The sequence below is a fragment of the Neopsephotus bourkii genome, unplaced genomic scaffold, assembly GCF_033783945.1.
Source record: "Neopsephotus bourkii isolate Nb327-2 ecotype Australia unplaced genomic scaffold, CSIRO-AGI_Nbou_v1 NB_272, whole genome shotgun sequence".
In the NCBI taxonomy this organism is placed as follows: Eukaryota; Metazoa; Chordata; class Aves; order Psittaciformes; family Psittacidae; genus Neopsephotus; species Neopsephotus bourkii.
Window position 1 is genome coordinate 1,154,857 of NW_026900781.1, and position 23,613 is coordinate 1,178,469.

At 40.5% G+C, this 23,613-nt stretch overlaps 1 protein-coding gene across 3 annotated transcripts; it reads right to left on the minus strand.

The window, feature by feature from the left end:
• Nucleotides 1-623: 623 nt before the first annotated feature.
• On the minus strand, nt 624-16,177 carry ADNP2 (ADNP homeobox 2). 3 transcript variants are annotated; one of them, XM_061346335.1, is made up of 5 exons: nt 14,303-16,177; nt 13,969-14,129; nt 12,291-12,410; nt 9,087-9,176; nt 624-4,119 (listed from the first exon to the last, which is right to left on the minus strand). In XM_061346335.1, exons 3-5 carry the CDS (start codon nt 12,396-12,398, stop codon nt 1,183-1,185), a joined length of 3,135 nt encoding a protein of 1,044 aa, XP_061202319.1. In that variant the 5' UTR covers nt 12,399-12,410; nt 13,969-14,129; nt 14,303-16,177; the 3' UTR covers nt 624-1,182. The 3 variants fall into 3 exon arrangements, with proteins under 3 accessions (XP_061202319.1, XP_061202318.1, XP_061202320.1); XM_061346334.1 differs by having other exon boundaries at nt 13,969-16,177; XM_061346336.1 differs by lacking the exons at nt 13,969-14,129; nt 14,303-16,177 and adding an exon at nt 10,635-10,766.
• Between the last annotated feature and the right edge of the window lie 7,436 nt (nt 16,178-23,613).

Below are 23,613 nucleotides of genomic sequence, written 5' to 3' on the forward strand. Positions count from 1 at the left end.
TTTGTGTTTTATACTATTCTTACGCTTTCTAGAGGACAATAAAGAACAATCACTAAGTATCATTGGTTCAGGTACTCAACAGTTCAAAGTCTTGATGCTACCAATCTACCCAGTTGCAGTTTGTACAATTTCTGCCTCAAAAGGCTCTGAGCCAAGATCTAACTTCCTGGGGGAGGAGGCAGTGCTCAGTGTAGTGCCTCCCCCTGCTAACCTCATGCAACAGCTATTTAAAACAAAAATCGCATTCTTCACCAAACTTTGGTGGTATTTGGGTAGGATTTCTACAGATAAGTGATGTGTAAAGTCATCCATTCCATGTATCAGAGCAATCTGACTCTCTGCAATGCAGTTTTGCTTTTTGAAAAAGAAAATAAACCAAATGCTGCTACTACTGCTGCACAAGCTTTGAACAACAGGTATTTAAACAACCAGGCTTCAACACCAATGAAAAACTACTTCTCGTTAGCAAGATTTAACGGATAACACACAACCATTTCAAGTCAGTTAATGATAACACTTCAAAGGGCACCACCAAGTCACTCAATCCCCACCAAGTTAGTACTAGTTAGACAATACAAGTCACCAGATTTAACTGGCACAGGTATTTTGGCTGAGGAAAAAAGAAGATTGCCATCTATTTTATTGCTACCAGTGCATCAGGAATTTGAAAAGGCAATGGACGTAAAGGTTACAATCACTTCTTCAGTAGATAAAACAAAAATAGGTTAAAAAAATTAGGACTTAAACTCACAAATAATGAAATATGTTTTTTCACGTAGTTTACCTCAGTATTTTAACCAACATTGTACATTTTATTGTTTAGAAAAGACAACGACATTGCAGAAAAATAAAATTTGTTTTCAACAGGACAAATGTTTTACATGGTGGTATAAAAAGTGTAATGGGAGCCTGGAGGCAAAAAAAAGGAAACAGGGGAAAAGAAAATAAAAAACCTACTCCAGAAAAAGTACAAAGCTAAAACAAATTCCAGATGTGCAAGTCTGAAGGTTTTAGCTTTTCAAATACACAACTACGTGCGCCTTTCACAGTAAGTCACAACTGAATAAGACTGTACTACCGCACCCTTCAACAGGCCAGTCTGCAAGTCAAAACAATACAATAAAGGGCTAAATCAATAATAATGCAAGTATGGGTTCCTTTTAGATGTTATAAAAAGCTTGTTTATATATCTAATGCTTCATCTTTTAGATTCAAACTGTGCTTAAGATTTTTTAGTTCAGACATACTGAAACCCAGCAGCACAGATGGTTTGCGATTATTCATTGCCTTTAAGCATATATTCCTCTTTTTTCCAAAGAATGATGCAACATCAATTTTCCATGCACACAGCAGTGAGGAAAGTAATTCCACCTCTTTCTTAGAAGGATATGGCCTCTTGTGAAAGTAGTCTGTCAAAAACTGCTTTTGAGCCTCATACGAACTGTGATCATACTGTGTAGGATCTACTGCTAAAAGGCAAAGATCCTCACTAGAAAGAAGCTTCTTCATATCAGTCCTATTACTAATCTTCTGTCTTTTAAAAGGCACTACCCCTGAATTCAATTCTTCTTCTGGAGACAGAACTATGCCAGTACTGAAGCTCAGAGGCTGCTGTTCCCTATTCCTTTGGTCTTCTGCAACAAAGCAGGAATCCGATTGTTTTCTTTTCAGCGTCATAGAATCATGCTTTTCACCATTTACAAGCAGTAGCTCTTTCTTCTCAGTACGCTCAAGCTGCATCTTCACACTTGAGTTGCTGTCTTTGGGAGCACTTCTACAACGGAGCAAATGTACAGCAATAGCTGCTAGAGTCATATTTCCAGTGTACACACCACAACAGTGGATGCACTTGAAAGCAGGAGTCTTTAAAATAGTATGTACAGTTGGCATTATATGATGCCGCTCTTTCAAATGCCTTTCATAAGTTTCTTTACCAGCAAACGTACCATAGCAAAAGGGACAGGTTAACATTTTTCTCATGCATCTCCTCTTTGTTTCTACTGTCTGAGCTGTCACTTTGATGTAAACTGGGACAAGCGTCCTTGAATTTAGTCCAGCGAGCACAGCCAAATGTACTTCTCTTTCACCAATATCTTCTTTTGGTAACACTGTACTGAAATCAAAGTGAGGAAATATAAGGTCACCCTGAGCATCATTACCTAGTTGAAATCCTCTGTTGCTATAATCTGCATGTAACTGCTTTTTCCCAATGTGTGTCATCTTATTGTGCTCTACAAGGCTTTTTAAGTCATGGAAAGTAACTGTGCAAAACAAGCAAGCTAAGCCATGCATCAAGAGATGCTTCATGAGCTCTTCCTCACACAGAAAAGACTTACAAGAGAAACACCGGACCGTCTTTTCTGTCATCCACCTCAGAAAGGGTGCGCAAGCTGCAAGTTTCTCAGGTGCTGGGGTTCTGTCCACTTTTGGTTCACACTGTTTGTGGGCCACCTCCATGTGCACCTGGTAGACATTTGATGGGAAAAGTTCACTGCAAACAGGGCAAGTCTTCCACTGCTTAGCCTGTCTGGTATCCTGACTTGTTCCAAGACCAAGAAGGGAGGCTTGTAATGATATATTCTGAGATGTTAATACCACTGGAGGAGAGGGCACACTAGCTGGTGACTGGGACAACTGAGTTATTGTCCCAGCCTGCATTAGGTGGAAGGGCACTTGTGGTGGTGTAACAGTTGCTACTCCCCCACCAGGAGGTACAGGCAAAGTAACTGAAACTGGGGAAAGCGTGTACGTAGGTATCCCATTAACTTGCTTACCAGTTGGAATCAACTGCCGAACTATAGAACCTGGAGTCAAAAAAGCTGTATTCTGAGAAACTGATGGTTGAACTGGATGATTTACTGGGATAACTGCTGGGGCAACAGGTCGGTTAAGTTGAAAAAAACCAGGTCTGACATTCTGTCCAACAGGAACAAGCCCAGAAGCAACAGGCTGATTAAGCTGGAGAACACCCGAAGCAACTGTCTGTGCCACAGGAAGGACCCTGGGATTAATGGGCCTATTCACATTCCCAAACGACTGATTGACGGAGATAACTCCTGGTGCAACTGGTTGATTGACAGGGCTGACAGGCTGAGTAACAGGTAGTGCTCCAGTTGCAAGCGGACCATTTATGGTACCAATGGTTTGATTAACGGGGAAGAGCCCAGGCCTGACAGGTTGATTAAGAGGAAGAACTGAAGGGCCCACAGTCCCCACAGGCTGATTAAGGGGGAGCGTATGGGAAACAATGATAGGCTGGGAAGGTGACGGCTGAATATTCATGTTATTCTGACCTACAAAAAGATTATTAGATACAAGAGCAACATGTGGGGGGGTAACAACTGGAGCAGAAGTTGTATGTGGAAGGCTACCAGAGGCACTTGGAACAGTCAGTGATCCAACTGTGTTTTGAATGGCATTTGGCTGCACCACACTCTGGTTTTGATTATTCTGTGGAAATGCAAGCTGGATGCAAGATGGAGCTGATACAGAACCTGCTGTGGAAGTGGCAGGTGTTGCAGATGGAGAAGTCACTGCCATACTTTGGGGAGGCTTTGGAGCAATTTGCATTTGTTTCACGATTTCTGGTTTCTTAATATGCTCTGAAATCAGAGACCGAAGTTTGTTCTCCAGGTCTCTGTGTGTTTCAGCTGTCAAGACATGATACATTAAAGAATCTTCACTCTTTGCGGAAGCATTACATTTTTTACAGTAGAGCTCAGCAGAATCCCCTTTACTTCCATCAGGTTTCAGGCCAAAATACATACTAATTAAGTTCTCAAAATGGTTCATCAGCACATGTTTCTTCATATTGTAATACAATGTGTCTGTGAAGTGGCATTTTAGACACGTAAAGTTTATTATATCACTCTTGAATTGTTTCATGCCATCCAAAATGCTGACTGTGTAGTTCTGTATTCTTTTATTAGATGAATGAAACATTCGGATATGTTTTCCCACTATTTTTGGATCAGAAGCAAATGCACATTTTGGGCAAGGAACCACCAGCTCTTGGTCCATTTCATCTTCATGGTAGCGGTGCAAGTGATTCTTGAATGAAGTAAGCAATTTCGACGAGAACTTGCATAAGCTACAGCAGTACGGCTTTGTCCTGTATCTCTGCAAACAAAACAAAAACATCCACTTAGAAACTGCCAGCTGATTCCTAAACCCCCGTTATCTGTTTGAAAGTAAGCCTGTACTATCACCCGTCAAAAATGCCTTCATTGGATGTATAGCATGTATCTTCTCAGCTTCTTCTGTTTCTGAAAAGCAGACTTAAAGATGCCATACTTAAAGGGATAAACATTTGTGCCCTTTTCACTTCTTTACAATTTATCAAGAAGCCTTAAGCTCACAAGATGTAATACTGAAGCCCATTTTTAAAGACAGAAATCACAGAACAAGCTAAGAAGAATTCATATGCCACTTGTAAGCACAAGGTGAAGTCTCAACAATTAGGAATAGCAGCCCTTTAAATACAACACTTTTAAAGCATTACTTAGGTCAGAACCACCTCCTATTTACTGGAGAAAAAGCGAGAAGGGGTGAGAGGTTTCTGCATATTTCAATACCCTACTCTTCACTGAAAGCACTCCAAAAGCCACAGAAGATTAATTTTTTCCCCAAACATTCTCTTGGAGCCAGATTAATAACAGAAAGGAATAAAACCTCTTTATGATACAGTAGCAATGATCTCTTTGTATTATCTCAACATACTGGACATCCCATCACAGTAATTTCTTTAAGAAATTTCCTCTAGCACATTCACTATAGAACATACATATTCTTCCCATAAAAATATTTTAATTGTAAAAAAATAAATCTAATTATCTTCCACTAAATAGTGGTTTGCTCCCTTGCTTACATATCACTTGACAACATTACTTTTCACATCCATATGAATATTTGCTCTTCCTGAAAAGCTTATAGGTCTATCAACCATTTTTTCTTACTAACTTCCTAAGAAGTTAAACCTAGCTCCTGCCAAAACCTACAGAATCAGTCACAGCAGCATCCAGGTGACAAACCTGCACTCTGAGACATCTAGTAAAACTTGTCTGTTCCTTCAGGTGTGTTTTTCACCTTATTGATGCCCCTTAAGAAACACCATCCAAAGGGAACAAGCTGTTCCACCACTACAGCACCCAGCCTAGCTAGATCACCCAAGTATGTGTCAGAGGTAACATATGGAGAACTGCAGCAAAAATTTGTGCAGTTACTTTTTTGTCATTTCATGTAGCCATGAAGGTGTCATCTACTAGCTCCTGATGAAAATCAAAATCTAACCTCCACATTCAAAAGACTGGGTCAGACAAAGTGACTGGCTAAGACTGCTGAAGAGTACACTGTGAAACTATTAGTTAATTATCCTCTACTTACACTCTTTAGGTGTCTGGTCTCAGCTGCTAGTAAACAGCACCACAGCAGATTAAAGAGGCTTCAATTTTACATTTAAAGTATACTAAGTAGAGAAAGGCCACCGGCACCACTGAACTAAAGAAGCATACACAGTATTATTAAAAGCTGCACCTCATTAGCCTTACTTCTGAAGAAGGCCGATGACAGAGCGGTGACTGCTTATTTCAATTTGTTCTCTGAGGCTTAGAAAAGCTCATATGCTTTTTAAATACTGGACCCTTACACCCTTTACTTTCCCCTCCACCTCATCTCTGGATTGGCTCTTTCTATACCCATAAACTTACACCATAGTGTAATATACTGGCAGTACTTCTTTGCTACCAAGTCTGAACAATGTTGTTAGGTACAGCTGTTCTTATTCTTACACAAACAAGAATTCCAGTATATCACTAAGAAACCACCCCGGTACCTGCATATTGTTAAGTCTAGGAGAAATAAATTTCCATGCCTTCTTAGATCATTTATTTTTTGACAGAGGCAAGAATCATGACACTTTACTGAGAAAAAAAAAAAAAAAAAAAGTCTTGTACCTCAAGTCCTATCAAATTAAGACAATTCCTAAAGTCCCATTATTTAACTAAAAAAGAAAAAAAATACAACAACAAAAATCCCCAAAACTCTGCTTCAACAGAAGTATGTGAAAGCCTGCTATTTTCACCTTGTTTCTGTATGAAGTAGAACTCTTCCACACAGACACATTAGAATACAGGTGTGATTAGAAAATAATTTCATCAGCATGTGCTCATTGCATAGGCTTTAAGCTGTTTTATATGTTCATAAGTGCAACTAAAAGCTTCCCAGCCTTACAGATAATTTAACAGAATTCTAGGCCACCTAGAAAACAAAAGCAGTATCTTAGAGATTGACCAACACAACCCTAAACCTTACAAATGGAATTCAAAAAGAATTATTAGAGGCATTTAGGAAAAAACTTGATGAGTCCCGCTCCAAAGAACATACCCCATAATGCAGCAACACTTTCCGTTGTGTAGTCTCACATTCCCCACAACCTAGAGACAAGCAGAAAGACACAACAGCCTCCAAAAATCGGAAGTTCTTCTATAATTATTAATGTCTCCCTAAAACCGGTACTAACAGTAAAACCACCAACTCATCTAAATAAAGATCATCTCCAGCCTACTGAGCTTCCAATGTAGTTCAAACAACTTATTTTTCCCCTATGGCAACAACACTTCTAGAACATCCTCAAGGACCAACTTCTTTCTTTCCAAATCTAGGCAGCATGATGCCAAAATATGTGAGTGATAAATGTCAAGGAACCATGGCTGTTTAAAGAAAATAGACAGGAACAACTTTAGTATCCACAAGACATAGCTTGGCAAATCTGTTCCACAGCAACACATTACAAACACTACACTGAAGTTCATCATCAGAGAGATTCCAATCTTGTTTTTTTGGACAGATACTACTCATCATGCTGATTAGCTGAGTCAGGATCTGTATTTTGCTTTCATGATTTAAGTTCAGCCAGTAACTCACAACCACACAGACACTCACCCCCCCCTCTTTATCTCACCCCATTCCCAGAGGGATGGAGAGAACTCAGAATTTAAATCCCACAGGTTGAGGTAAGAACGATCCAATAACTGAAGTATAATACAAAACCACTACTTCCACTAATAAGGGGAGAGAATATAAAACTAAAAGGGGAAAGGGAAAAAAAAAAAAACCAGAACAAAACAGTAAACAGCAGTGATGCACAATACAAGTGCTCATCATCCACTGACCAATACCCAAACCAACCTGAGCAGCGACTGTCCCTTCAGGTAAATCCCCCCAGTTTATATACTGGGCATGACATGCTGTGGTATGGAATACCCCTTTGGGTAGTTTGGGTCAGGCATCTTGTCTCTACTCCCTCATGGCTTCTTGTGCCTCTCCACACTGGCAGAGTGTGAGAACCAGAAAAGTCCTTAACAGAGGTAAGCACTACTTAGCAACAACTAAAACACTGGTGTGTTATCAGTGTTGTTCTCAGCCTAAAGCAAAAAACACAGCACTGCACCAGCTGCTAAGAAGGAGAAAAATAACTATTACAGCTGAACCCAGGACATCCTCTCTTCTTGTAATAGATCAGGCCTCTCTGCCCGGTTTTTCTCCAGATAAAAGGAATGAAAGATTCCATCTCTAGTGCATGAATTTTAGTTCTTTTCCATCTTCAATGAAATGGCTATTTTTTTTCCCTAAAAACCCCACACCACCCAAAGCCCAACTTTTTGTTAAGTTTCAGGCAGGAGGCTTCATTTTCTCTGTCTTCATCCTCCTCTTCCCTGTTTTGTGTCTAGGGAAGAGGTGGAACCTATCCTGCTCATTTAACACAGGCCTCCAAACACTAAAGTTCTCTGTCAACTGACTAAGAAAAAAGGCAAAAAAAAGAATCAGCAAGGCTAGAGCTCATAAAATATGCTGACTGGAGCCAGGACACCTGATAGGAGACATTTTCCATGTGCATAAAGAAGAAATATAAAGGGGGGAGGGAACCAGTATAACCATTAATGGGATTTATTCCATTCAGCTAAACTAAAGGTAGTCTTGACTGAAGGTATCTGTAAGCCTTATCTGAAGTGGCACTGACAAGCTAGTGTTTGGGTCTCTACAGACCCAACAAGTCACATTTGACTCTCACCCACAGATTCATGTGAACAGATGAACTTCCAATTTTAAATGTGTGAAACCAAGTTCAGAAAAGGAGAACTAGGAGACAAAGCAGACAAAGGTCCTAAAGGCAGGAAAGAGTCACTTTCTACTAAATGACAGATCAACAAAGACTGAATGGCTTTGTTTGGTCAGCCTGTGTGTTGAGGGCATAAATATACAACTATTGCATGTGGCAGCCTCTGCTTGTTTCAAAGATGGTCAAGCCAGATTTAAAAAACAAAACCAAAAAACTGCCTAAAAATCCTGACAAACAGCCACCACACTGTTCTAAACCATTACCTTCGAATTCAGAATGAAAACTACAGACCCACTGCTCTTTACATGCTGTTGATAGGCCTTCTTCATGGAAGCAATCGAGAGCCCCAAGACTCTTCAGCAAAACTGAGAAAAGACTATCTTTTTTTCTGGATATATTCTTATGCTCTACACGGTATCTTGGAAACTTGCTAGAGTGTAAAATTGTATTTGTTTGTCCATCTCAACCCTGCCTTTCTTGCAGATACTAGGTTCATACAAGATTCCAGCCATAGAGAACTAAAAGCTTTTTCACATACACTGATCTAACTGGAACATGTTTTCCACTGCAATCCAAACCCCCCCCCCCTCCCCAGCCACTTTCAGCTTAATCCACTTGCATCTATGCAACCATATTTGGACCCTTCCAAAGAAACAAGAAACATGTTGTATACAACAGCATGTTAAGACTACACATCAGAATAGGCTAATAAGGCAGAACATTAGTGTGACATCTTAAATACTCAATGTTGAAGGCTGCATCCTTAAAGCAAACAGCATACATAGTCCTTATAACCAGCTACATTACAGAGAAGAATACAGAAATGGTAATTACTCCTAACAGTACTTCGAAAACAGATGTTAAAGCTGCACTTTTTACCATAAAAAGGTGTATTTTAACTTTTCCAGGGCTTCTGAAAGTGATAAATTCAGCAACTCCACATACAAGTCTCTAACACAACTATACATACCTTCCTTTTGCCCACAGACTCCCAAAGAGAGACATCACTCCATGAAGTGTTACAAAAGTGTTTTTCACCTGGGTCAAAACTTTTAAGATTCTGAAAGAGAAAAAGAAAAGAAGAAATAATCTGCTTTTGCAGTCTGTTCTGGATACAAAAACAGTCTCAAAACAAAGCAAGGAAAAAGAAAAAAGGAAAACCCACGCAAACAGCAGATGAATGCCAAGTCCATACAGTATTTGGATACAGACCCCAAAATTCAGTTCCAAGAAATTGCTACTTTAATCTCTATTTCATTTATTTTACCTCAAATACTTGTTCGTGACTGCCTTGTAATCTAGTAGGAATTCTGAACACTTCATACTTACTGAAAATGTAGGAGTGAAGATATTTACACTTTAATTCCATTGCTTCTAGCCAAGTTCACAGTGAACACAAAATACAGTACTTTCTCCCTCTACCTTCCTCCTCCTAAATCTGTAATCTTTCACTGTTTACTTCAATTTATTAACTTACCACTAAGGTTTACTTTGCAACAGGGTTTAGCATTAAATCTTCACAGCATTGCTCTGTTTTTAACTTGGGAAAACAAAGAGCAGCAGTATTTTTCTCAAGCTGTAAAAGTAACAGTATTATTGCATCTGGAACAACCGTGTCAGGGTAAAAAACTTTCCTTATAGCATTCTTCTAATCAATCCCATCAGAACAGTTTATGACCCTCAAGTCAAAGCCAGCCACCACCGTAAAAATCTTAAGTTCCTCTCCAATTTTCTGAAGCCCACATATATCCAAACACAAACCTAACGAAAAAAATAACTACACTACTGTTTGCTAGGCATTTCTGAAGAACCTAGGTTTCAGAAGACCCCTTCCATTCTAATCAGCAATCCCTCCTATTCTAATCAAAACCTAAGCACTGAATAAGCCATCTATCTGCCTTTCAGCCAAACCTTAAAGACAGAAAAACACCTTAGAAAGAACCCCTGAATGGAACAAGAGAAATCCCACAGCCTAAGAAAACGTGAAGCTTTTCTTACATATGTTTGATAGAGAAAACACATGAAGAGACTTAAGATTTACTAACAGTTCTGCAGCCAAACATACTAAAGTGAATTACAGTTATGAAAGTTTTCTCGAAGTTTATGGCCTACCCCAAAAACGTTCTGCTTTTGTATTAAAATGATTACCATTTTCCAGAATGAAAGATAAAATGCTCAGAGCTTAAATGCAGACTTAAAGATTAGAATATGTTAAAGAAGCTAAAATACTTTACTACAGGAAAGCCTTTGACATTACAAAGTACTTGAGAGTAACTGCAGAATCAACCGACTAAAGTAGCCCAAAAGCTCATGTCTTCTTCCTAGCAGAGATGAATTAAGAACTTTTAGCCTAAAAGCTAAAGCATTCAGTCTTCAAGCAACACAGAGATACTACTTGTATGTGAAATTCCTTCACCGTCTTCATAAACTACTGCCCATTATCATACCTTACTAGAACAGGTTAAGACCAATTTTAAGACCAGACGGCAGGTCAAGTCTGTATCACATCATTTCCTACCGTTTCCTAAGTTGCCCAGCCTCCTCACACGAGAATGTCCAGAAATCAATCCTAATACTGGGGATGGGAGATGACGAGGAGAACACACGACTTAATGTACTTCTCATCTATTAAGACACCACACACCCTGTTCTACCAAAAAGAAATACCATCATCATACGAGCCAACTACAAATCAAGTTCTAAAAACCGCTCTTCTTGCTGCTAAAGTGCTACCAAAACCAGCCACAGATTACCTAAAAGAAACAAACTTAAGTTATGAACTTGGTTGAGGGAGAATTATTTGCAAATAAATAAGTAAATAAATAAATAAATAAATAAATAAATAAATAAATAAAGCTCTATATTTTATAGCCTACATCTCACAGAACTTTTTCCAGAATGGAAATGTTTGCTGGGGTTACCACCACCACCATTTATTAAAAGTGAAACACCACCAAATAAACACACACCACCACCACCACCCCCGAGAAAACAACAAAACAAAAAAAACCCACCTTATTCCCCATTCACCATCAAAACCCCTACTGCAACCAAAAAATTGAACTGCAGTCAATTTCATAGCAAAAAATAGCACCATCAACACATTTCTACTTCAAATGGTCAAGACAGAACAGCTCCTTAAGAGGTTTAATTACAAAACAATAATATACAACATAATTAAAACAGTATGAAAATTGAAATTGGACAAATACACTTTTCCCTCAGCTCTTAGGACATATTTATCATTTTTAAATGCAATAGCCAAAAATGATCCAGTATTAGTCATGCATGTAGATCTTAAATCATTTACATACACAGCTTCAGAAGAAACACCACAAAAGACACAACAGCACTCCTACAGAGTTAATTTAGTTTAGCATCATCATCCAGAGTTAATCCAAATCCTTGATTCAACGTGAAGACATAAACACACTAAACTGCCAAAAAAAACCCTGTGGACTGGCTGGCTGGAGTACACTACTGTGTAGTCAGAGTTGCATTACTGTGTTTGCACTTTTTCTGTATTAGTCTTGCCAAACTGATGGTGTGAATCCATCCTGATTGTTCCACGATACTTCCTCCGGAAAGGGGCAACAACAGTATTATGTCTTCTTGATCGCTCCAGTGCACTTGCATATACATTTTAAGAATGCAGAACTGAATACAACTCTGTAAGACAAGTTTCATATTTTCCCCTGAACATAAAGCTTAAAGGCCTGCAATGAGAATACTGGGTCTAACTGCTTGTTTGTTTTCAGAAATATTGAAAATCTGTATATCCTTCAGAGGCTTGCCCTTGATATATGTCAGGATATCCCTGAATAGCCAAGTCTTCATTTTCTGATGCTTTTAAAAGAATGCAAAGAAAGTTGCTGTGAAATATTTTGTTAGCCTGCAGTGTTTTTCCTAAAGCTGTACTGTTTCCTTTTGCTGAAGAATACTTCAATACTAGCAGAGAATATGCATCACCATCTATAACATACCTTGTTCCAAAACTGAGTTTCTGTCAACATTATGTACTAAAACAGTAAATTCTATCCCTCGCATACGAGTGGTCAGTCATGAGTAATCTTTCAAGTAAAGATCCTCACCATAAATATCTATGCCAGATATAATATACACACTAAAAGTGAAATATGTTTCAGATTGGTTTCATTCATTTCAAATGCTTTACCTTCAACAATTCCCTGCAGCAGTCAAGCCCAAGATCCGCAAGAATGCCCTTCACCTTTTTTCGAGCCTTCCTAATATTATCAAGATTTTGAACAGGAACTTGAAACATTTTGCACTTCTCCTGAAAAAGAAATTAAAAAAAAAAAAAAAAAAAAGAAAGAACACAGACACTTGCATTTAACAGTATTAAAGTCTTAAAAATGCATTCTTCAATATGAAAATGCAAAAGCCTTAAGCCAAAGAACTGGTCTCATTAATATTTTCCAGTAGATAAGTTGTTTCCTTTTAAAGGAAACAGAATTTTGGGGGCGATCCTTTTCCCTTATTTCTTCTATCTAAACAAAATCATAAGTTTTTCTTTCCGATTTCTTTGTGTCTATATGGCAGCTGTTCCATGTTTTGTCCTTTTTTCTGTAAGAGAATATGAACACCAGTTACTATCAGCTCATTTAGGAAGGAGGAATTCAGCACCTTTCACCTTGAATGTTAGTGTTGAGAGCTTCTTTGATAATGTGGTTTGTAGTCAGGTATGTACATGCTTAAAATATAACTGATGACAAAATCTACATTTTCTGCAGACAGGAAACTTATGCTATTAAATATTTTTATGCTGGACCTTGTCACAAAACAAGGTACTACAATATTAATGCAGTAGAAATAAAATGTAATTAATATATGGCACTGACAGCTAAGTACACTGAGTGCGGGACAAATTTCTGTCACACCCACATGCTTTTAGGTCTCTTCCTCTACCAGCTTTTCCTACTCCAGAATTTGGATTTACAACCTACCCTACTCCCTCCAGCAAGCTGGAGTCCAGCTTACAGAGAGACAGACTATCTGCTATGGGTCATCTATCCGAAGGGTTGCACACAGAATGGTTGTCCATTTGTCTAGAACATAACCACCAGGAACACCTAGCACTTCCACAACAGCCAGTCTTTCATCACTCCCCATGCAGCTGGGCTATGGATGCATCAGTTGCTTATCTTCAGCTCCCAGTACATCATAAAGCATTCCCATGGGTTTAGCTTATCTTTAGCTCCCAGTACATCATAAGGTACACCCTTGGGCTTAGAAGCATGTGCCTTTATCACCTCTTATCTGTATTACAGCACAATGCATTTTAGACTGAGATTTAAGAAATTTAATTTGGCACAAAATGCAACGGAACTACCCTACACTGAAAATGGCCACTCGGAGCTTCACAGATATTTATTTGTTCTTAGTTAGCTGGACCTAACAGAGTTTGAAAGATCTCAGTCCTTATTGCTAAACGATTCATCCATCCAAAGGAAGTTTTAGCAAGGGAAAGAAACAGAAAAATAATAATAGAAAAAATAATCCCCAAACAGTACTCAGACCTTGATGGTCCTTAATGTCTTAAAAAGTTATACTTTAACAGAAAAAAAAAAAAAAAGGAAAAATCAGTGTTAACATGAAATCTTTGCATTAAAATGCAAGACTTTCTTGTAAACAGTAGCAAAAAACCCTCCCGTGTAAGACAGAATCTACAAGCAGAGCCTCACCAAAAGCAAATAAATGCAAAGAAAAAAACCCCATAAACAAAACCCCACTTTTTCTACTCTGTATGTCATCATTCAACAAGACAAAAAAGAACAAACCTTACGTAAAAACATGCAATTGAGTGTTTTTTAATTAAAACTCAAGTAACTCACATGCTATTCTCCTCTTCTTCTCCCCCGAAAGGAAAGCTATGCACAAAAAAATGGAGAGGGAGCCCCATTTGACAGATGCTAGTCTTGTTTCCTAATGGTTTTTATCCCTAAGAAGTCTGGAAGACATTCTGATACCATTGGGGTAGGTGTGGAACAGGAACCTAGACAGAATGGAATAAATCAGAGTAAACAGTCTGACACTCTACTGAAATTCAAGGAGTAAAATTAATCTGTAAAATCCTCTTTTTAAAGTGAAGTCGACTGTTAATTTGTACAGTCTCTGGTTAAAGTCTTATGATCTGTCCCTCTATGATAGCAGGTTATATGCACCAACCCCATGGCCCACTGAAGGTAACAACAGAGCTGACAGGATGTCACCATGCTTAGATCAGCCAAAAGGATATGTGGTTCAGTATGTTAGGCTCCACTGGAAACACTTCATCTCAGTCGTTTAACTGATACACTGATGCTAGCAAAGGCAGGAAGCAGACATTTCTTGAGGCATGTCTATCTCGTAAAAAAGAAACATTAGTCTACAAAGGTGTATAGTAATGCAACATCCATGTATCTCAAGTTTTCTTAACCAGCAATCTTTCTGAAAGTCATTAATCAAAATGAGAAATAATTCATTTTCCGTTTTTCAAGTAGTTCATCTTCAATCCAAAAATATGTGTATTTCTGTATCGTGTGCAACATCACTTGGTACTTTCACAAACTGTTCTGGAGCAAGACTCTATGTTATTCATCTAATGTTCTGTATCTATTAGACCAGCAACGCCCCATCACAAAGGTCACTGAAACTTCATCATTCTAAGCTTATTTCCTCAAGATGCCAGTTTAATTCCCTGATTACTACAGAGTTTATTATCCATACTTGTTTAGGACTAATTTATTTCTCTTGCACTTTAGACATTCTTCAAGCTTTGGCTTGCACGGTTTCCATGCATAACTACAGTCAATCTTTTGTTGGTATGCATCCCATTCTTAACCAGCAAATTCAGTATGAAGGCACTACAGTAAAATTAAACCTGAGCTACTCTAGCACCCAAGAGTCTTGATCTTTTCACCATGTTGGCTACCTAAAGACAAATTTATCTTAAGCTATTTTTAATTTCATGGACATACTTTTGCATGAACAGAACACAGGCAAGTTAGTATCAAAATAAAACTGTAGCAGCTGATGCCCCAAACTCAATTCTAAAAAGGTCATTCAACCCTTGCTCGGGCATTTTATCCATCAATTTATTGCTGCATTTACAGTTCATTTAGATGGCACCTCTCCAATGATACAGCAAACTTGAGTTCTGTGCAACACTAAAGGTTCCCTTCATTTCTACACCACCTGCATTCCATATAACATCCAACTACATTCAGCTTTTTAACAAAGATCACAAATGTAACTCTGACAATAGTATTACAGTATTTTAATACTAACCTAAACAACGAGGTAGCAGTCTGGACAGTACCTTACTAGCCAAATACTTCTACTTTGCCAAGTAATTATGCTTGACTATAATATCTCTGCATTAAAAGAAAAAAGCAAAAATGCTGACATTTCACCTCTTCAAAGTGAGAAGTCCCACAAAATAGAAAGTTTCTTTTTGCTTTCCTTTTAGCTTACTTCTTAGAACAATACTCATTCACCTTGAAAGGGAACTCAAGAAGACACCTATTCCGGTCTCCTAGTCAAAGCAGGGTCTGCAACAAATTGAAAACCTCCATAGACAGAGGTATGACAGCCTCTCTGGGCAACTTTTCACTGACAGACTGCGGTAACACTGAAAGGTTTTTCCCTTACAGCACCATTTGTGGTCCTAAGGAAACATATGCAACAGAATTAAATCTGAAGCTGGTATGGAGATGGAGCATGGTAGATGCACAGATGTGCTTTCCATGTGCATGCAGGTATGTCCTGCAAAATCCATCAGTAAACAAGATAATCAGGTATTTCTAGAGATTTCATGAGAACAGGCAATTAGAGAGAAATCCTATTAGAAGGTCCACAGAGAAAAAGGCTGCAATGTAACCCCTTTTAGAGACCAGACAACCTACACAGAAGCCAGATCTCCAGATGTGTTCCTAGGAAGCTGGCCTTCACCAGGCCATTGCTCACAGAATCACTTGTAGTAGGGAAATTATGAAAGGCTTGTGAAATTTTGTCCTTTCATAGTTAGAAATGCTTTAGAAATTCAATCATTCTTGTTTTGTTTTCTGATAAGCTTACAAGCCTTCTAAGAAGTCATACCTTGTTATATAACCGTGTTATTATACAGATGGTTGGTTCCATTCCCTGGACTGTTATCTATGTCTTCTGAAAGAGACCTAACTGGATTTACGGGTGTGTTGGCACCATCAAAGCTTATCCAGCCTTTGTATAGCTGCCTATCAATATCTCTAGGTGTTTTAACAGCATTGACAGATTTTATTCCTGGAAAGAAAAAGAGTCACTTGATTAGAATGAATATTATTGTTACTATTTCATTTACTGTCAATTATATTAGACTAATAAAACTTACTGGGAGTAGTTCTGGTCAACAAAATAACTCTACCTTATCTTTACAGAAAATCCAGGGTAAAAAAAAATAAACAAATAAACAATTTTTTTTGGTGCAACTAAATTGGAAACTTTTGGGAGTCTCAAATTGCAGATCTCTTATAGTCACAATAATTCTGCTCTTTCTTAGCTAGAAATCACACACCCGTTAAAACAGCCATTTAATCCAACATAAAGACGGCCATCATTCAGTAGCTGCTAACACAGTAAAAAGCATTAAGGTATGCGATTACATGGATAAAAATACAGTGCATCAACCTGCATCTTACTTAAAATGTCCAATCAAAACAAACTTAGATCACTATTTTTGCTGTTGTGGTTTAAATACCTATTGTGACACTTCATTAACACACAATCAAGCCTCCATTATCCAAGACTAGACCGGAGGGCTTCATGGAGCCTTCCTAGAGTGCTGTGACTCATAGGAGAGATAGACTCCCTTAGTGATCATCATCAGCCTGAAAATGAACCCAGCAGGACGCAAACTCACTCCATGTAACTTAAGCACCTACATGGACCCTACTCAAATGAGCAGAAGAGCCACACACCGACCCCAGCAACTTTAGGGAGAAGTACAACTGCATTTTGTACTGCATTAGTCAGTCTGATATGACCCAAAGACATTCCACATAGATGCACAGAACAGTCCATAGCACAGATAACCCACAATCTGAAATTCAGCAAGGGGACAACTGAAAAAACATAAAGCTGCGCTACAGGTGTCATAAATACAAGTCAGCTTTTCCAGCATTCAGTGAAATTTAACACAAACCAAGGAGTTCCCACTGGTAAAGCATAAAGCACTATGAAACTGTTTCTGTGCTCTTTGTTGTGTCTGAAGATTTGATATATCTTCAGGGAGGGTTGTTGGGTTTTTGTACAAAACTTTAATAAAATTTAATCAATAAAATGAACTATGAGAACTCCAGTTTTTATTACAGCTTGAAATATAGCATATTTATTACATACATGGTTAAATACTGCACTAAAGAAATTCCCTTTTCTTGTTCAAAATTACTAAAAATATCACTAAGATTTCTAGAATACAGATTGCACTAGAGACCCCAAGACTGAGTCTTTCCCTTATATTTTAAGTATTTAAAACTTTAAGGGGCTCAAACATGTATTTCTGAATTACAGAACACAGTTAAGGAAAACAGCCAGTTCTCCCCAAATAGTTTACTGGTCCAAACTTCAGTATTTATCAGTTAAAAGGGAGATGTTCATAATTTTGACAATACAGTACTATGAACCATTGCAGCAAAAATCAAATATCTATCCTTTATTCCATTTACAATGCAGGACCAAACGAACTTCCCACTGCTTGCTCTCAAGCGCAAGGTAAGCATATTCAAATGTCTTTAATGATTTGCATTGTACAGGATATGTTTGCTCATTCATAAACTTTTTATGTAGGTATTGCTGAAGTACCACTAGAATATGTAATGCAATTTTGCATTCCATTAACATTTTTGTTCTAATTCTGCATGCAGACTATTCCCGTGTACCTTACACTTTTCCATAAACTGTTTCAGACAACCCTATTGTCTAAAATCATACACAGACTTTGAGACAACTTGTCAAGTTGGCTTCTTACACGCTCCACTGCCTAAGTATTGACAGAAGTTAGACGAATAAAAAGAAGTGATCCAAACCAACTGTTCAGTAAACAGCACTCAAAGCAAGGACAACCCCGTTAGACTCGTCTCATTAGGCTAATTTTTACTTCCGACCACGGGCACACCCGGAAGTCCCTCCCCTGTTCGTGTGCGCTGCGGACCGGGGAGGGGGGTTATTCCCACTGAAGCCCACGAGGGCCGCCTTAGAGGGAAGAGGCGCACACTGCCATACTTCAGCAAGCTCAGTTACGGCCGGCATGCCCCGCCAGACACCAGCGGTCACCACCGCGCAGGGAAATGAAGCTAAGCGCCCACAGCCCTGCACCTTTAGCCGGCTGCAACGCAGTGGCAACGTGCAGCGGCACAGCCCGGCGGTACTCGCAGCTCAGCTGACAGCCCGGGGCCGACACCTGCGGGACGCCTGGAGCCATCCAGCTACCGCGTGGGCTTCAGCACAGATGCCTCCGGCGCCCCCAGCTGCCTCCCGGGCAGGGAGACGGAGGATCTCCACCGCTGCGAAGTTGTAACACACCCTGGCAGCGACCAGATCCCACGGCTCGGCGGCCCGGCTCCCAGCGAGGACATATCTGGGATCTGAGCGCCTTGCCAAGGCGAGCAGAGCCAGATAGGTGAGCTAAAGCCGCCGTTAACTGACAGCCGCCAGCACTGCGGGCGCATCCACGCGTGTGCACGCTCTGCCCACGCCCGGCACCTCCCGCCCCGCCTCCCCCGCGCTCCTCGGGGCGGGTCGCCTGCGGGCGCAGCCGGCTCACCCCACTGCACCTACCCGGCTGGGCTGCAGGGGGCGCCCGCTGCCGCTCTCACTGCTGCCGCCGCCGTCGCCACCTGTGAGGTCGCGGTCCCCCGCCGCAGCCTCCGCCTCCCGCTCCTCACAGCGCCGGCCCCGCCGCCGGCTCGGCCACCCCGCCGGGCCCCACCCGTGCCGTGCCCGCCGCCCCGCCCCGCGGCTCCTCCTCCTCCGCCTGCTGCTTGTCGGGCTCTACTCCGCACGCCGCGAGGGCAGCTGCGGCGGCACCAGCATCGCCGGAGTCCGGGCCCGACCCTGGCTCAACCCACGGAAGCAGCTCCCGCTGCCCCACTCCCGCCCTTCAGCCTCCACCCGCTCCTCATCGAAAGCCAGAAAGAGAAAATGGCGCTCGATTTATCCCAGGAAGTGACGTAAGGCTCATTTGCATGACGTCCAATGGGAAGAGATATGGGTCAGTGAGCCTATTGGCTCCCCGGAGGGAGATGGGCGGGGCCTCATGTGGGAGGGGCTCACCTGCTCTCCTGCCACCTGCCCCTCCCGCCTTCGTCCTGTGAGGGGCACCACTGAGACCTCTCGCGAGATCTGGAGGCGTGACGTCACCCTCGATGCGAAAGGAGCCTGATAACGCTGTGATCATCACGTGAGATCACCACGTGACCACCCAGTAGCACTCCTGATTTGGTACGAGGTGTAGCCTCATTTACATCAGCTGGGGGCTGGAGGCCCCGCCCATCTCAGCTAGCCAATAGGGCAAGGAGAGGCCTGGCAGCCATGATTCCCATTGGAGGAGGCCCTTACCAGGTACCTCCACACGTGGCTCACACCTTCCCACCTTGGTGCTCACACCTTCCCACCTTGGTGCTCTGTTGCCAGGCCTGGAAGCTGTGGTGGGAATGGGGCTCCAGCAGGATCTGAGGGGTCCTCAGGTGCAGGTCCTGGGCAGGAAGGACCCACCGGATGCACTTCTGGTGATGTTGTGTGGGAGCATGGTGGTATCACACCCATGGCACTGGAAGGCACCTCAGTGTGATGAAAGGTGCATATGTAGGTCAGTCTGTTGACTTGTATTTACCAGATATTTCTATGTCAAGCGGAAAGCTTGTCAGGCACAGTTCTTACTCCTGCCATGACAGAATCCCAGAATGGCTTGGGTTGGAAAAGACCTTAAGATCATCTAGATCCAAACACCTGCACTGGGCAGGGACACCATGATGGCAGATGGTTTCTAGTAAGCACAAGATGGAAACAGTTGATCTCCTGTGCTGGTGGGTAACAGCCACACCACAAGGACCAGGACAACTGGCCACATAGCAGTGTGTATGGGTTTCAACTACTGAGATGCTGAATATGGTTCTGCGGCTGGAGCAGGCAGGAGGCAAGAGGTGCATTGCAATAGAGGTGTGTGGGGACATCCCATATCCCATCCCCAGCACACCAGGATCAGCCACCTTCCTGGGACAGCTTTTAGTCTTTGTCTTCCCCACAAGGTTATCCCAGCTTAGCTTAGGCCATCTCTGAAGTGTTTGCAAACTAATTACTTCAACTAGAGTTTCTTTAAGTGTGTACCATGTGAATGAAATGCTTATCACATTGAAGCCAAGGGCCATTTTGCCATTGGCCTTGGTAGCCATACATTTGCACTGTTTCTCTACATATGGCTCATACGTAGCTCAGTGTGTTGGCCAACTCCTGTTAAGGCCTGTGAAGTCCACATCGGTAGACTGACTGGTATCTTGCCAAAAGGTAATACTAATAAAATATTCACGCTCTCAGAAAATCGTGCTCTGTTTTTACAGTAGTGGCCACAAAAATTATTTGCCTTTGTAGTGCACACTCTCATAAGTACATTGAAACATAATTAGTTCTAAGTTTTTTTGGGTGATAATTTTCTATTGCTAAAAATTAATATGATAGAAATTCATTAGCTGCGTACTTGCTGCATATGCAGAATAAATGCATACACCCTTACTTGCATATAAAAGCATAAGGGTGTAGGTAAGTAAAGACTCAAAAACGATGGAATAAAAGGCAGCCACACAAGAAAGATAACCTGTTCAGAGTAGATAGATGACTGTAGATTCAGATTGGATCTTACAAAGAATTTCTTCCCTGAAATGGTAAAAGGCTTTGGAACAGGCTGCCTATGGAAGTGGTGGAATCACCATTCCTGGAAATGTTCAAAATCCATGTAGACGAGGCCATTAATGACGTGTTTTAGTGGTGAACTTGGCAGTCCTGGGGTTGGACTTGATGATCTGGGGTTGGACTTGATGGTTTTTTTCAACCTGATTGATTCTATGATTTGATAGTATAAAAAAATGTTGTTATGCACTGGGAGGAGGGATACGTTCCAGTTAGTTAAAATGTAGCATTTAAAATAAAGCATTTAGCTGCTGTCTGATAATTCATAAAGCAAAATAATTAAACACGGCTCTGCCAAAATGGAAATGTCCAATGGCTCCCACATAATCAACAACATTAATCAACAGTGGCTCCCATGTAATCAACAACATCATACTTCTGTTGCAACAAGGCATCAGCAAGTAAGTGCGGCATGTTTTAATCCATGGATACGTTAACAACCTTAAACAGAAGTTTAAGAGAAAACAGTTGTGAGTCTTTCACGGCTGAACATTACAGCAAAACTGTGGAATATCTCCTGATTTTCACAGAACCACAGAGGTTGAGGTGGGAAGGGACCTCTGAAGGCCGTATGGTCCAACCCTGTATACTCAAGCAGGGCCATCTAGAGCCAGTTCCCCACGATCGTGTCCAGTTGGAACTTGAAATTTGGCCAGTGTTTTCTGTCACAGTAGTCAAAATGGGAGCTTTTTATAAAGTCCATCAATTAAATGTACCTACATAATAACTCTGTAAATCTGTTATTTGTTTATCTTCAGCTGTCAGATCATGCAGTGTGCTTAGCAAACTCAGGTGCTATTTAAATGAGGTGGATCTAGTGCTCATTCACTTGGGAGAGGAGGTTAGATTTTCACCTGTGGGACCATCATTAAATTGTACACATTAGAAGTAGGTCCATTAGCCTCCAGCACATGCTTAAGACTTTCCAAAGGGAAATTGTGACTGGACTTCAAATTCCTTCCCTTATAAAAAATGAATAGGATAGCAGCATGCAAAATTAATTTAAGAGGAGGACTTAGAAGAAGAAAAATAAATAAGGTTAAAAGGGAGGAGCAATGTTTGTATTAATTTTTTCCCATAAATCAACAATTTCAAAATTCAAAAATAGGTGGGTTTCAGGACAACAGAGAAAAGAAAGTCAGAAACACACGAAGTAAAGAAGAGTAAAAAGATCAGTTAGTTTTTCTTAGATGAAAGTAATAGCTTTGATCAATTAAATCCAATGGCATTAGTCATTTGCACTGGAAAGGTATTTCAAGACTTCTCCAACTAGAAGACATGAAAAAATTTGGTGATTGTGTTTTAATTACATGTTGCTGTCATATGGGAGTTAAATATTTGTTTAGTTAGTTACACCTTTTAAGTAACATTTGAATTAACATCTAACAATAACATATTAAGTAGTATTTTTGCTTAAACTGCTGGACAATTCAGGTCTGGAGGAAGTGACGACAACAGGGAGAGTGCTTTGGCAGCTCACAATGACATGTGAGTGCCTTTGCCTTGTTGTCTGCTTCCTGTGGGCAAGATTCACCGCTTCAGCACTTTCCCATTAGCTATCTCAAGGCAGAGCAGCAGAAGCAAAGAGCACATACCTGCAGGTGTACAGTCAACAGTTGGGTTGGGAGAAAGGGCTCCTCAGAGTCTAGAAAAGTCAAGAGAATTAACTTCTATAGCTGTATTCCAGGTCCTGGAGTAAGATCCAAAACCATTATTGACCTAGATGGCTCTTCTAAGGAAGTGCAGGAAGATGGAGGGAGCTCTATGTTTTTACAGGGATTTGCAGACAGTACATTTTCTCTTCAACGCTTCAGTACATTTTCTACACCAGCTAATATTAATGTAATGGTAGCAAAATTCTCTTTGCTTTTGAAGCAGATGCTGCAGCACATACGAGTCTCAGTGATCATTTTCTAAACTGCCTGATGAATATTTTCATTAGTGTATTCTAAAAGTTTAAAGATTAATGTAATTACAAAATCTCTTCCCAACAAGCAGAAGTTGCAAGTTCTTCCTTTGCATAGTACATGTTTAATTTGTCAGAAAAAAAAAAAGAAAAAAAAGAGTCTTTGATTGTTGTAGTGTTGCCATGATTATGAATAAGCAGAAGACTTGGGAAGACTTTCCAAAAGAGTCATGCACCAGTCTCTGTCAGCCACCAGATTCTTCTGCTCCATGCAGGAGACCTTCTCTAATCCGGCCTTCCTGTGTAACAATACCCTCCAGTTATGACTCCTGAATTCTTTAGTTCAAACAAAATTATGTATTAAGAGCTAAAGTACTTTTCACCTGAATCTAGTTAAAACAGCAGGATATCTACTATGCTCAGGGTTTGTTGATTCAAACTGACACAGCCTGTTTCCTTAGGTCAGCTCCGAATTCCACTGAAGTCTAGAAAGCCTCTTACTGAATACAGTAGAATTTCAAGCAAGTTTTTATCATGAATGAAGGAGCTCCTCTTCTAGAAGAAGAAAAGGAAGACAAGAAACGAAGCACAAAGATAAAGCAAAGCACAATGCCAGGCAAGCAGAAGTTATGCAAAAAGTAACCATATTCAAAAA